The 13872-nt window shown below is 42.5% G+C and overlaps 1 protein-coding gene across 3 annotated transcripts in view; it reads right to left on the bottom strand.

Annotated features, from left to right (window-relative positions):
* Nucleotides 1–4753: 4753 nt before the first annotated feature.
* The window catches only part of LOC108434239 (titin homolog), a 30700-nt gene continuing 21581 nt past the window's right edge, over nucleotides 4754–13872 (bottom strand). For all 3 annotated transcript variants that reach the window (XM_037534091.1, XM_017709236.2, XM_017709237.2), the window contains exons 8-11: nucleotides 11054–11197; nucleotides 10487–10618; nucleotides 8181–8450; nucleotides 4754–5702 (exon numbers count right to left, since the gene is read on the bottom strand). In XM_037534091.1, the coding sequence (XP_037389988.1) occupies nucleotides 5472–5702; nucleotides 8181–8450; nucleotides 10487–10618; nucleotides 11054–11197 (777 nt within the window). In that variant the 3' untranslated portion in view covers nucleotides 4754–5471. The remainder of the gene's footprint in view (nucleotides 5703–8180; nucleotides 8451–10486; nucleotides 10619–11053; nucleotides 11198–13872) is intronic.

Genomic DNA, 13872 nt, shown 5'->3' with positions numbered 1-13872 from the left:
CCTCCACAGCTCAGTCTGAGAAGCTGGTTGATTTTCTGAAGTAATCAAACCCATTCAGTGTTGTTGAGGTCTGGACTCTGGGGTGGTCAGTCCATTGTCCAGCTTCTTTGTTTGATGTGTCCGTCTCCTTTTCTCAGTGAGGTTCTTCTTGATCAGCTACACGTCCTTTCAGACCCACATCGCTGAGTGGTCTTCTCACAGTGGAAGGATGGACAGAAGCACCTGTGGATGTTCTCAGATCTGAAGCAGCTTGATCTTCTCCTCTCTCTCAGAGATCAAAGCTTCCAGTGCTGTTTATCTGATGGGGGCGGTTTTGGGGTCTACCAGGTCTTCCAGGTGGTTGTTAATGTTCTCTGTAGCTTAACTTAATGGCCATTTAACTCTAATTTAAATAAATGAAGGGCGTTCTCTGACTTTTGCACATTACTATATATATATATATATATATATATATATATATATATATATATATATATAAAATGAACAAACAGTAACAGAAAGCAAACCTTGTTTTTTTTTTGTTTTTTTTTATCTTTTGGGAATGGCTATAAAAAAATAAAACCACCTGCCCATGTTCTGCCTGTTAACCAACAATCCCTTGGACTCTCAGCCTTTAAGTTCACTTGTTATTTAAAATCATTTTGGATTTACATTTACAGCATTTTGCTGACGCTCTTATCCAGAGCGACTTACAACTTGATCATTTTACACGGGGGGGGGGGGGCCCAAGGTGGTGTTAGGAGTCTTGCCCAAGGACTCTTATTGGCATAGTGTAGGGTGTTTACCCAGGTGGGGGATTGAACCCCAGTCTACAGTGTAGAAGGCAGAGGTGTTAACCACCACACTAACCAACCACTGGATGTTCTGTAGACGTTTGGTTTGGTGGGTAGGTTCAGTTCAAGTGTCTTCACCAAACACATTGCTGTCCACTGTAATCAGACTGATTTCTGGACTTGATGCTCCTCTTTCAGGCCTGTCACATTTCTTCTGGTGCTATTATTGTTGTATCCATCACATCTGGACCAGCTATAAAGAAAATCCACATACGCTGCTGGAATCAAACACAAGCGACCCATCAGCAGTAGCATCAGCACCAAGCCTCAATTTTCACAAATGGTGCTGTCGGCGTCTATATTTCATGACGGATACATCATTCCATGCATTTGTACAGTCGAAAGAGGGGCCAGGTCAAAGTAAGCTAGTCAGTAGTTGCATGTTTAACTGGGTTTTGCATACGGTTGCCTGTTGACTTTAATTGATGGTATCCTCATTATACTGTTTGTCAAATAAACTTTTGCCTAAAGACCTGTTCTTTCTTTGTGCCTCCTCTTATCGAAAGTATCGAGAGGACAAGTTTACTTTGTTCGTAAAATATTTTATTTATACATCCACGAACAAATGGGCTAGTCTTTACACCACAAAGACGACCAAGTTACATTCTTTCGAGTTTCATGACAATACAGAACTTTACCGCTTTGCTAATCATTTTTTTCTCAACAACAAAAAAAAAAACTGGCCTAATGACTTCATGTATCTTATATCCGTACTAACTGTGAGTGCAAAATGATGTGGCACTTCTTGCTCTTAAAAGCAGGAATAAATTCAAGTCTTCTGGGTATAAGATTGGCACTTCGTGTGGAGCACCTTTGATCATTTTAAGTTAGCATATTTTTCTATTAAACTGGCTATATTTTACATAGTAGTACTGCTAACATTTAAAGAAATGTTAGAAAGGTTTTTGGCAGCATTTGTTAAAACCAGCTTAAAGGTGCAGTGTGTAAGATTTAGTGGCATCTAGTGGTGAGGCTGCAGATTGCAACCATCTGAATCCTCCTCCCTCACCCCTCCCTTTCCAAGCCTGTAGCAGACCCTGTGGTGGCTGTCAGGGTTTTCTGCTGTCGTCTGTCCTGGTTTCGTTTTGCTTCTTTGATGACGAGGATTCAGCCTCCCACGTGCTAAATAATAAATCTGATCCTCCGTTTGTCAAAACGTGTTCCCGCTTCCTAAAATTGTCAGCCAGCACCGGCAGCAACCACTGATTCTTCTTCTTTCTGTGTCTTCCAACCTGAGCGACGACGGCAAAGAATTCAAGCTGCTGCATCAGCTTAAGAATGTGAACGGCGCCCTCTAGATCCAGTGTTTGGTTTGCATTCTGGACTGCTGTAGAAACACGGCAGCACAACGTGTTGGCCTCTGCTGGAAGAGGAGCCACCAGAGCTGGTTTATCAAGAGCCCGACTTCTTCCTATTTCCACCGTTATATCAAAAACATGCAAAACGCCAGAGGGCACCTGTGATTTAGTCCTCAAGTAATGGGAGTGAATGGAGCTAAATGGCTAAAAGTTAAAATAGTCTAATTAGCCCAGAACTTTCCTTTAATTTTAGAAAGTAGAAGCATAGCTATAGCTCAAGTTTAAAAGCTCTTTAAAATATAACAGCAGTGTTAAAATATTTTATGCTGTTCTGTGCTCAAGACACTTTTGCATTCTTCTATATTAAAAGGGTTTAAGCTTTTATAAACTTATAAACTTTTTATAAATATTTTGTTTAAACGCTCCACTGTAAGCCATTCATTTTGGACTTCCTTGGGAGCGCCCTCTAGTGTCTGAGAAACGCGGAAGACTTTACAAAGTGGTAATTTTGTGCTAAGCCTGTGCTAACAGACTCCCTAAATCTTACACACTGCACCTTTAAGTCAGACACCCAACAAAATAAAGATAACACAAAAACAAAACAAATAAAAACAACAGAAAAACTGTAATAGGTAATGATGTAATACCATTCAGTGTTCACTTCTATTCTCTAATACAGAAGGCCTAAATCTGGTCCTCAGGTCCCAAGACAGTCCAGATTTCCCTGTCTGAACCATCTGGGGGACCATCTGGGGGACCCAGTGGATCAGTTTCAGAACCACTTATCTCACCACCTCAGATCAAATTAATGGCAAAAAAGCTTAGTTTTACTAAGTGTTGCAAAAATGCCAGCTAAACTTAGACTTTTTCACTTCTGCCATATTTCAAAACATTCACTTGCATCTGTTTTTTAAAGTATTTGTAAAAACAAAACAACAACAACAAAAAAACATGAATCTTATTTTTCACAATATTAACATTCTATTATGCTTTCGCTACACCAGTGTTAATGAACTACCGCTGAACTGAATTCTCTCATCTGGAGGTTCCCAAAGATCCCCAGCACTTTTCCTCTTTTTAAATATTCCAGCTCCCAATACACCTTAAATAAGCGTTTTATAGCCCTTGATTACATAGTTCAGATGTTCTGGGAGCTGAAATAAAAACTGGATAAAGACTGGATGGTATCCCTGTGGTCTGATGGGAACGTGTGATGTAGTCCAGCAGTGCAAAACAACAATTCAAAAACGGGAGACTTGCCTTTACCAAGGCAATAAGTGGGTTTTTCTGGAGTCACTGGGGCCACCAAAGCGATTTGATCATAACTGTGCACAGCAGAATCGGACCGATCATGACCGAGCACAACAAAATGCCAGTGTAATGATACATACGCTTTGTTTGATGCATCTCCAACACAACGTAGATAGCGCCACGTAGCTGTGCTTCGGCATCAGGCCTTAAGACCTTTTACACGTGTAAGACTTTGTCCCCTGTATTACAATAAAAGATGAGCTAGCGTTCATTAAGTGCAGCAGTTCAGTTTCTTTTTTTAAGCATCAATTATTCCATAATTTTCTTAAAACTGTATACAGGTAGTATTTCTCAAAATTATGTATACATTAACAGCTTCTGCCCCCTGTCTGAACGTGACTGCCAATGCCTGGACCACATTACAGGAGATTAAATATATGTATATATAGCTGCTCTCGGAAGAAAACCTTGTATCTCCATATTTGGCATTTTTCAGTTTTTGACATAATTTGAAAGTGTCTGTTACTCTTTACATTGTTTGTAAATTTTATGATGAATGGCCTTAAAGAAATTACCCAAAATGACATGGGAAAAAGTCTGGTTCCATTGACTTACAATGAAGTATGTTTATTCCTTCTCCTGTAAAGTTACTATTTTGGATATATATCCATATATATGTGTGTGTGTGTGTGTGTGTGTGTGTGTGTAATTAATGTGTATGCGTATATATATATATATATATATAAGTGATACTTTTCTAAAATTCCACCTCTGCATTTAACCCATCCGTGAAGTGAAACACCACATACACACTAGTGAACACGCACACACTAGGGGGCAGTGAGCACACTTGCCCGGAGTGGTGGGCAGCCCTATCCACGGCGCCCAGGGAGCAGTTGGGGGTTAGGTGTCTTGCTCAAGGACACCTCAGTCATGTGCTGTCGGCCCTGGGGATCGAACCAGCGACCTTCCGGTCACGAGGCTGGATCCCTAACCTCCAGCCCACGACTGCCCCAATATATAAATAAATAAATCACAGAAAAAATTAGGAGATACATGTTTTTCATTGGACAGTGACCACACACACACACCACAATGAGCTAAAACATTATGACCACTCACATCTGACAAAAATCAAAATAATCAGATTTGCTGAGAAAACCTGATTTTCACCCGAACACCATGTCAGAGCTGTTATGGTGGCGCTCTTCAGAGAACAGCATATGAGGCCATAATGATTTGGCTCATCTGTGTGTGTGTCTGCGTCTGTTTACATTCCTTTATCCGTCTTGATCTACAATCATGTTTGCATGTTTGTTCACGAGGGATTTGGCAAGATCTCAGATTCTGAGCGACGGGGTTGTTTTTGATGCTCGGTTTGCGAGAATATCCTGAAAGAATGTGGTGCTTTGTTCTGGGCAAATCTTGTCGCGTGGGGGCTTTCGTGACTGAAGGATGACTGAACGATGACTAAGGACAAAAAAAAATCCATGTAATCTGTTGGTCTGTATACGGTCGCTCAATTTCAACAAAGCTTAGGACTGAAAAACCCTCTAATGTGGGCCAGGCATAACATACACTGCGCAGCCTTTGTGCTAAAATGTCACATGTTGACATTTACCAGGAACAAAACCCTTAATAAATCAGTCAGCTACTCTTTCAGGGCGCTGCTACACTTCGAGGCTGAATAAACTTCCTCTGGAGCGAGACACAAAGTTAAACTGTACTAAAGTCGCTAAGGATGTTCATGTCGGCACAGTTTCAAGACCAGTTCGGTTTTAAATTAGTACATGTGAGTAAACAGTGCAAACTTAAGCTTTGGCAAGTGATTGTAAACTCATATTCAATACAAAATCTAAGCAATGTCTCTAAATGAGGCTCCTGTGCTGAAAATCACTGCACTGCACAGTAGGCGATACTTCTAACGAGTACTGTTAGCTTTTTGCCGCATGCTCTGAACACATAAAAACGGTTACCTGTAAACTATTCGTCATTAATCAGATATAAACCAGTAATACACGGAGTCAGTTGGAACGTATAGACGAGTTCGTTCCTCTGATCACCTTCCAGAAGTCAATTTTAAGGCCGATCAGCTGCTATGAGGCCAAAGCGCTGAGAGGTTGTGGTGAAGCTGGTGTTGTGCTCGTTTCCTGATGGGGACATTGTAATGTCGATCGTCCTCTGTGACGATGCACACACAGGGCCAGTCCTGTTTGTGGTCATCGGGGTAGTGCGTCACAAACTCCTCTGTGTCCATCTTGTAGAGGCGGAAGGTCTGAATGGTGTGCTGTAAGGCGTAACCCAGCAGAAACATCTCCACCTACAGGACAGGAGGTATATGTACATATTGAAGAAGTAGTGGTTGTGGTGGCACTTAAAGCGAGTGTTGGGCCAAACTTACCCCGAATGTAGTCACTGGCTGTGTTTACATGCAAAGATTTTTGCCAATCTGATGAAATACATTGCGATTATAGATTAAGACTGAGGTGTTTATGCTCACTCTACTCAACAGTCTGATGGAAAATCTGTTTACATGCTCACTACAAGAAATCAGTATCGCTTAGTGTAAACGTTACCATGACAACCAGCATCACGCAAGTCCTGTCAGAGTGAGATGAGCAGCAGTGAGCAGTGCAATTACTTTAAAATGACGTCAGACTCAGGAAAACGTCCTTCACACGTCCTTATTAAAGAAGGCCGAGAGGAAGACGTCGTGCTCTGAGACACATAAGCTGGACGTCCGTCCCACCGCCGTCTTTTAAAGATCAGAGCATGAACTTCGTCTCCTCTGCAGACCAGTTTCTGCTCCGCCGTGTTGAACGGTATAAACTCTCACTGTGACGCGACGCACATGCAGGACTGACTGAAACTTTCCGATAGGGAATGTAATCGGATACAGGCGCTTACACGGATGTTATTCTTCTATTTAACAGATTATTTACAGGCAACAAGAACACCAATCAGGGCTGTTTATGTTTAGAATATTTAGAGCTGGTTTTGACCTGTTGGTCATACCGACCCAGTGCAGCACGCGGTTCAACGTCAGCGCAGCAGCGTAAAACTTTGGGAGAGTCTGTTCAACATAAATGATGAACTAACCTAACTTTGTGTAAATAGAGCTCAATATAGAAATATGTCCACATATGCAGTCGAGACTGACGCGGCTTTTTTCTGAATTTCTACAAACACCATTTCATTTTATAGTAAATGAGTTTGGGCTGGTTTATGTTTGTTTTTTTTTAAAGGAAAACTCTTGTTATAAAAATGATAACAGGACATCAGAGCCAGAATTACTCTTTTAGTACTTTTACTTTATACTTAAGTACATTTGAAGGGAAATACTTTAGTACTTTTACTCAAGTGGAGGTCTAAAGGGAGGAACTTCTACTTTTACTGGAGGGATATTTTACCTTGGGGGTCTCGACTTTAGCTCAAGCACATGAATTGTGTCCGCCACTGTTTACTCAGCGTGCAGGATCTCACTTTCCCGATCTCACTTTCTCCTCCTGCTAATGCTTTCACAGTGTAGAGAGGATGGTGAACCCCAGACCAAGTAAATGGTAAAGAGCCTCTTCCAAACTGTCCACTGTTATGGGATTTGGGAAGAGTTTATTAAGGATATATAGGAGCTGCCTGGAAAATAATTCAGGCTGGGCGTTCACTACACATCTTAATAGATTTCTAAAACGGAGAACATCACAAACGTAACATCAGTTTGTCACAGAACTCCTCGTCTTTTTGTCGTGAGGCGCTCAGACGAGACGACAGAGCAGAGAGAGAGAATAACACACAATGAGTTTGGGCTACGAATAAAAACTCAAAACTCCCAGATCTCCTCAGATCACACGACTCCCGCCGAGCTAAACTTACTGGACCTGTTTGGGCTTTTAGGCGCAAGCTGGGGATGAAAGTGTGAGAAGCGCTGATTCAGTGAGAGCTGGAGAAATATTTCACTACAGCCTGGCAGCCGAGCTGAAGCTGTAAAGACACTGACCTGATCTGGATCAACACTATAAACATGATATCGGCTCTTATCTGCCAGTGTTTTCCACGCAGCTCTTCTGTCTCCGCTCCGCTGTTCAGGAGCGTCTCTTCCAGCTCTCTGATTGGCTGCTGTTTGAATCACTAATTAAATACACCTCTGATCTTCTCACACTGCAGGACTCGAGAACACTCTAAGTCATAAATATCAAACATGTCTGATAATATCTGAGGGTCTCTGATCACTTCAGAGTTCGATCGGAAGGCAAAAGAATCACGCGGTCAGTCACGGTCAGTCAGATTGTGAAAATGTATCGCAAGGGGCAAATCATGGTCTAAATCAGGTAAAACATCCTGTAGTGTAGTCCCAGCCTCAGAGTATCCGGACTAAAATGATCACACCCCCACTGAGGAGGTCAATCGGCCTGTAATTCAGAGGACGAGGGATACAGTATGTTATACAGTGTCCAGAACATCATAAGCATGTATGTTTGAGATAAAACTTTTAAACGTATGCATTTTGCGCATTGCTAACAAGTTCATATGAGCTCTCAGACTTGCTAAAGTGGTTCTTTTCACTGTATAACAAATTGTTACCTTTAAAAATGGAGAAAAAATACGCTGCTTAGCTAAAAACCGTATTTGAAGCTTTGAGGCAAAATTACTTTTGTCCATAAAGTTTAGGCTCTTTATAAAATATTAAATTATATCTGTAAGCAACACCTTTGTTGTACCTTGTTGCTGCATAAAGCATAAACCACTGTATACTGCTGGAGTAAATAGAGTATATTAGTATTTTACAAAGCGTGGTCTCTACCTGCTCTAGCCCTCCGCTGAAGCCGACCTGGCTCAGATGATTGCTGAGGAGTGTTTTGGGATTTTCTGACGTGTCCCGGGCGAACAGTAGCCAACAGAACACAGGCACTTCTTCTCCCGCCTGCATTTTGCCATGCAGCTCCACTGCCCTGGCCAGCATGAGGAACTTCAGCACCTCCAGAAGACCATACTCTTCCTCTCTACCCTGAAACACACGCTCACACAGTCGCTGCTTCTCCTCTAGGCTATCTGTCTCAGCCGCTGCCTGCCACTGGGAATAAACACAACCAGACACACATATAGTTATGAGATAAACGACAGTATGATGCATAACTGAAGAGTGTTTATCTGTATAAAGCATTTATCTGGCTTAATGCCCCACTCATGGATTTATTATTGTGTAAATGCATACTCAGCCTAAATGTAAAAAGAAGTGAAATGTGAAAAGAAGACAATTCTGTAAACTTTAATTTAGTCAATCTTCGTTGAGAAATGTTAAAAAAAATAAGCCTAATATTGAGAATTATTTTGAAGACATCTCGATTGGAGCAATATTTTGTATTATATACGCTAAATATGTAGTCCTGCAGGGCCAGATGTGATCTCCCAACAAGAATACACATCTCAAGACAACCTGTTCAACTTTTGGTGCTCTGATTTAGTTTCGTCGATTCAATGGAACTAATTTTGCAGACAATAACTCAACAAATGCCTTGGCTTGTTTGCCAGCACGACATAGTAAAAGTTTACCAAGGCTGGACCAGCTGTGGACAAATTTATACCAGTTCTCAGTGGTGAATACATGTATTCATGTATTTTAACAGCATTATTGTTTGCTGCGGACAACCGGTGTCCTTTTCACAGGCCTGTTGTCTGTAGGATAATGCTGAGGAGCTCACTATCGCCCCGTACTTGGAGCCCTGCCTTAAAGAAACGTTGGCTTAGTTTAGAAACTTCACTTTGTTCCCATCCTAATAAATCTATGTTTCCACCCACATTTAGCCCAAAATGCCTCTTAGTTTTCCCCAAATGTGTATTCCTATTACACAGTCAGATCTGGCCTCCAAGATTACTAAATGTTCATACACCCTGTAAAAAGTGGCCCCTTTTGCTTCATTTGTGACACAGAGGTTGTGGTTGGTTAGTGTAGTGGGTACGATGTAGACTGGGGTTCAATCCCCCACCTGGGTCAGCACCCTACACTAAACCAATAAGAGTCCTTGGGCAAGACTCCTAACACTACCTTCACCTACTACGCTGTAGACTGGGGTTCAGTGCCCCGCCTGGGTAAACACCCTACACTACACCAATAAGAGTCCTTGGGCAAGACTCCTAACACCACCTTCGCCTTCCTGTGTAAAAAGATCAAACTGTAAGCCGCTCTGGATACGAGTGTCGGCCAAAATGCCGTAAATGTAAGGTGTGTGTGTGTGTGCGTGTCAGTGTGAGCAGCAAAAAGCACACAAATCTGACATTTTCAATTACGATTTGAGACGCTTTCATATGTGGTACTGAATCCGACACGTATCCGATCTGCGGCAATGCGACTCAGTCCGAACAGCCGAATTGAGAGTCATGCGACTTTTACGTCAATCCAGCTCGACATTCATCAAAATTTTAAACTGCTGAGACTCAAACATTTGGGGTGATGTTTCTGCACAAAAAAACAGAAGAGACTTATCGCAACCGCTCTGCATTCGAAGAGATTTTGAAAGAAATGTCCGAACGCGGCCGCCGGAGAACGAGGCTGCAGCGTCGAAGAACAGTTTAAAAGTCTGAAAGCGAAGTTTAAAGAATCCGAGGACACGAACCGAAGAAGGGACCGCGCCCTTTTTACAGCTCAAACACATTCTGGGTGATGAGCCCAGCTGTTAGCAGTCAGTGAAGCCTCATGATGGCGTTCTGGCGTTCGTTGGCAGTCGTGATTGTTTACCTCTGGACGAGCCACAAGAAGCAACATGCAACACCGTTTATTGCGCATGTGGATCAGTTTGGGAGCTGATCTGTTCAGACTGATGTCACGAACAGATCACAAACAAAAACATTTAAGAAAATCTGATTTGGGCCATTTTTACCTGCTGTGTGAACGTAGCCAATGTGTATTGTAACAACTTTTTTCCCCCTTCAAATTTTAACGAAAATACTGAAGACACTCTGATGGGTGCTGAAACAGTTTTGGTGAATCCAAGTAAATAACTACTGAATTAGAAATTTGCTGACTCAGCTAAAATGCATATTAAGCCTTTGTGTCATGTACACTAATAAAAATGGTATCTAAAGAAATGAAAGGAATTCACTGGTATTTACCCTTTTCTGCAGGAGCTCCAGATAGTGCCTCAGTTTTTCCACTGCCACCTCCTTTTCTCCTACTTTCCTACACTCCGAAGGGAACGTCCATCCACCAATCAGGTGCTCCTGAGATTCAAGTTTCACTGGCAACTTAAGAAATCGACCAATCAGCGGTTAGTACTAGGTGGCTGCAGCTGTCCAATCAGTTTGGGAGTTTAACATGTTTATGAGAATTCAACAAGTAAGCAGAGACCATCACTGAAAGCACCAATGAAATTAGAGAAGCCGATTTCAAACCAATGGCAGCGTCAAGACTAAGAAGGTTACTAGTTCTTGTAAGAACAACATGTTGTCTGTCCTTGATCCACATGGCTGTTTCTAATCACTAAGCAGTGTTTTTTATTAGACATCTGAATCAGATACTCTGCTTCAGGGAGCGTTTCTTCTCTTTTTGGACCTTGATTGTTTCATCCACTTGCAACGAGTTGGCTAACCTTAGCAGAACAATGTCATCCATTGTTTAGTATCTCAGCTGTGAGATTCCTAACACCATAATCAGTGTGGAATGCATCTGTGAGCGCTCACCGCTGTGAAGTCCTCTTCCAGAAGCCAGGCTGGCGTCTGTGTGGTGGTGGCCAGCACCTGATACAGAGCTGCCCTCAAGGCGCAGTAGTTGTCCCCTCTTACCCTCCGCAGGCTGCTAAAACTGCAGGACATCTCTGAATAGCCCTGAGAACATTCAAACACAGGAGTATTAGCTGCTACTGGCAGAAAGCAAAGGAATATTGATGGGTCGGGCCAAATAACAATAATACCCGGAACAGCCGACTGTTAAGATGATTTTAAGTCATAAAACTTGTTCTTCGCTTGTTGGCATAAGAAAATTATTTCTAATCTGTTTCTCTTTATTCTTGCACTCCATGTGCCATACAAGCGATAACATGCTGTCTGTCTTCAGAGCACGGCAACAAAACATCAGTCTAAGGCGGCGCAAGGCAGCATATTTTTCCCGTAAGGCAGCACATTCTTCCCATGGCTGAGCTTGCAAAACAGATAAGCCTTGCTGTAGCCCATTACGGAACGTCTTCCCTCGCAAAATATGAGCTTGTTGTTTAAGATTAAGGTTACAATCAGGCAACTAAAAGGGCCAGAGAAAAGCCTAGCCCTGGACTGTATTATTTCAAAGCATTCACCATCCAGTATAGTCTAGGACTAGGCATAATCCCCATGTGGGAAACCAGCCCAAAGCCTAGTTAGAGAACATTTATGGTCAGGCGTATCGACGCTGTCCAAAGGAAAACAAGTAATTTTTCAGAAGAGGGCAAAAACACTCTTACCTTTTAATGCAAGTTAATATAGAGACACTTTATTCGAAGTAATTTTAGAGCATTTCTATTGGTCCATTCATCACAACATTTTCAGACAATGTAAAGGACAGCTGGTGTGTTGAAATGATGTAGAAAAATAAGATCACCCAAAATGTAGATACATGGTTTTCTTCAAACGGCGACGTGTGAACAACTCTTCTAATTCAACTATTTCATCCCATTCATTGCAACAACTGCAGAAAATCAAGCAGTCCTGTTAAAGAGCTAAGAGCTCTGTGACTTGCAATGCGAGACCGCCATAGGCATGGCATCTTTCCAGCAAGCAAGTTCGTCAAATTTCTGCCCTGAGGTCACTGTAAGCGTTGCTGCTTTGGAAGTCACTTGGAAGTCCAGGAGCAACAGCAGCTCCTCGGTGAAGTGGTAGGCCAAGTCATCTGGCCTCTGTTGCAACACTAGTTATGAAGTTTCAGACCGCCTCCAGCAGCAACATCAGCAAGAACTCTTCATTGCGAGCTATAAGGATTGGGCGTCTATGACCAAGCAGCTGCACAAAGGCCTAAGATCACTATGTGCAATGCCAGGAGTGGTGTAAAGTGCCGCCACTGGACTCTGGAGCAGTAGAAACACATTCTCTAGAGTGATGAATCACATTTCTCTATCTGGCAGTTTGACTGATGAATCTGGGTTTGGTGGCGACCAGAAGAACACCTTCTGCAATGCACTGTGCCAACAGTAAAGTTTGGAGGAGGAGGGATAATGAGCTGGGCCTGTTTTTCAGGGTTTGGGCTCCTTAGCTCCAGTAAAGGGTGATGTTCCCACAAACACGCAGATCATTTTTTGCGGAAAGCCTTCCGAGAAGAGTTGAGGCTGTTAAAGCATTACTTAAATCCAACAGCCTCATACAGGTGTGATGGTCAGGTGTCCACATACCTTTGGCCACATAGTGAAGCATAGCACATTCTGGTTGGGTATGAAATGCTCACTGATAGCTTTCCGGCCTTTTGCTGACCCGGCACTGAACGCCTCAGCCTCCAGTGCACCGTCACAGTGGGATCTATGACTTAGCATCTGTCAGCGGGACGTGCTTTGGTAGTTCAGTTTTTTTCAGGGCTTTATAGGAGGATGACTTGAAATTCCGGTCCTACAAGATGACAGCTATTATCATAAGCCAAACGCTGAGCTTCCTTGTCTCTGACCTTTATCCCAGTGCTTCGACTCTGCCTTCTGCCTACGCATCCTGGCGGTGAACGGTGCCATTGTATCATCTGGTTTGCATGAAAGCTCAGTTCCATGAGGAACCGACTGATGGGTTTATGTGATATGTAAACAAAATCAAATGAAACGCAGCACATTGTAAAACTCAGCTGTGCGTCTCATAAACGGGTGGCGTAACATGCTTTATGATGTACTGTGGTTGACATATTGAGATTTAATATGATGGTGCGGCAGACAGACTGAGCTGAGAGCAGATCTTTCTCAGCCAAAGGCTGCTGCTCGATTGCGTTTCAGTGAATTATATGGAGCGTGTAATACTCATGAGTAAGCCAAACAAACGAGACTCCCAGCGGTTCACATAACTGGTCTGTCTTCTATATTACATGCACTGCCTGTCAAACGTTTGAGTAATACTTAAAATTCATTCGTAAACACCTGCAAAGGTTTTAACATCAAACAGCTATTTTTTGATATTTTAGGTATACTCTGTATCATATATCAGCATCATGCTCAAAGTACCATCCTTGGTATGAAGACCATGTTTAGCTTAACCCACTACTGCATGCATTATGAGAGCAATTTAAAAATATATGTATTCAATTCGCCCTGCGATGGACTGGCGGCCTGTCTGGCGTGTATCCTGCCTTCCGCCCAATGACCGCTGGGATAGACTCCAGCACCACCCCACGGCCCTGAGGGAGAAGCAGCTTCGAGAGTGTGTGTGTGTGTGTGTGTATTCAATCCACTTTTCCTGCATAAAATGTTCCTTAGGCCATTTTCTGTTACCTAATTATCAAATTAAAAAAGGAGTATGTTGGAGAAGGGGTATGTTGCCTTGAGGCAACATTGTGCGACAATGGG

Source organism: Pygocentrus nattereri, chromosome 24, assembly GCF_015220715.1.
Source record: "Pygocentrus nattereri isolate fPygNat1 chromosome 24, fPygNat1.pri, whole genome shotgun sequence".
NCBI classification, from domain to species: domain Eukaryota; kingdom Metazoa; phylum Chordata; class Actinopteri; order Characiformes; family Serrasalmidae; genus Pygocentrus; species Pygocentrus nattereri.
The sequence above is the reverse complement of the archived record's forward strand: the minus strand, read 5'-3'. Positions and strand labels throughout refer to the sequence as shown.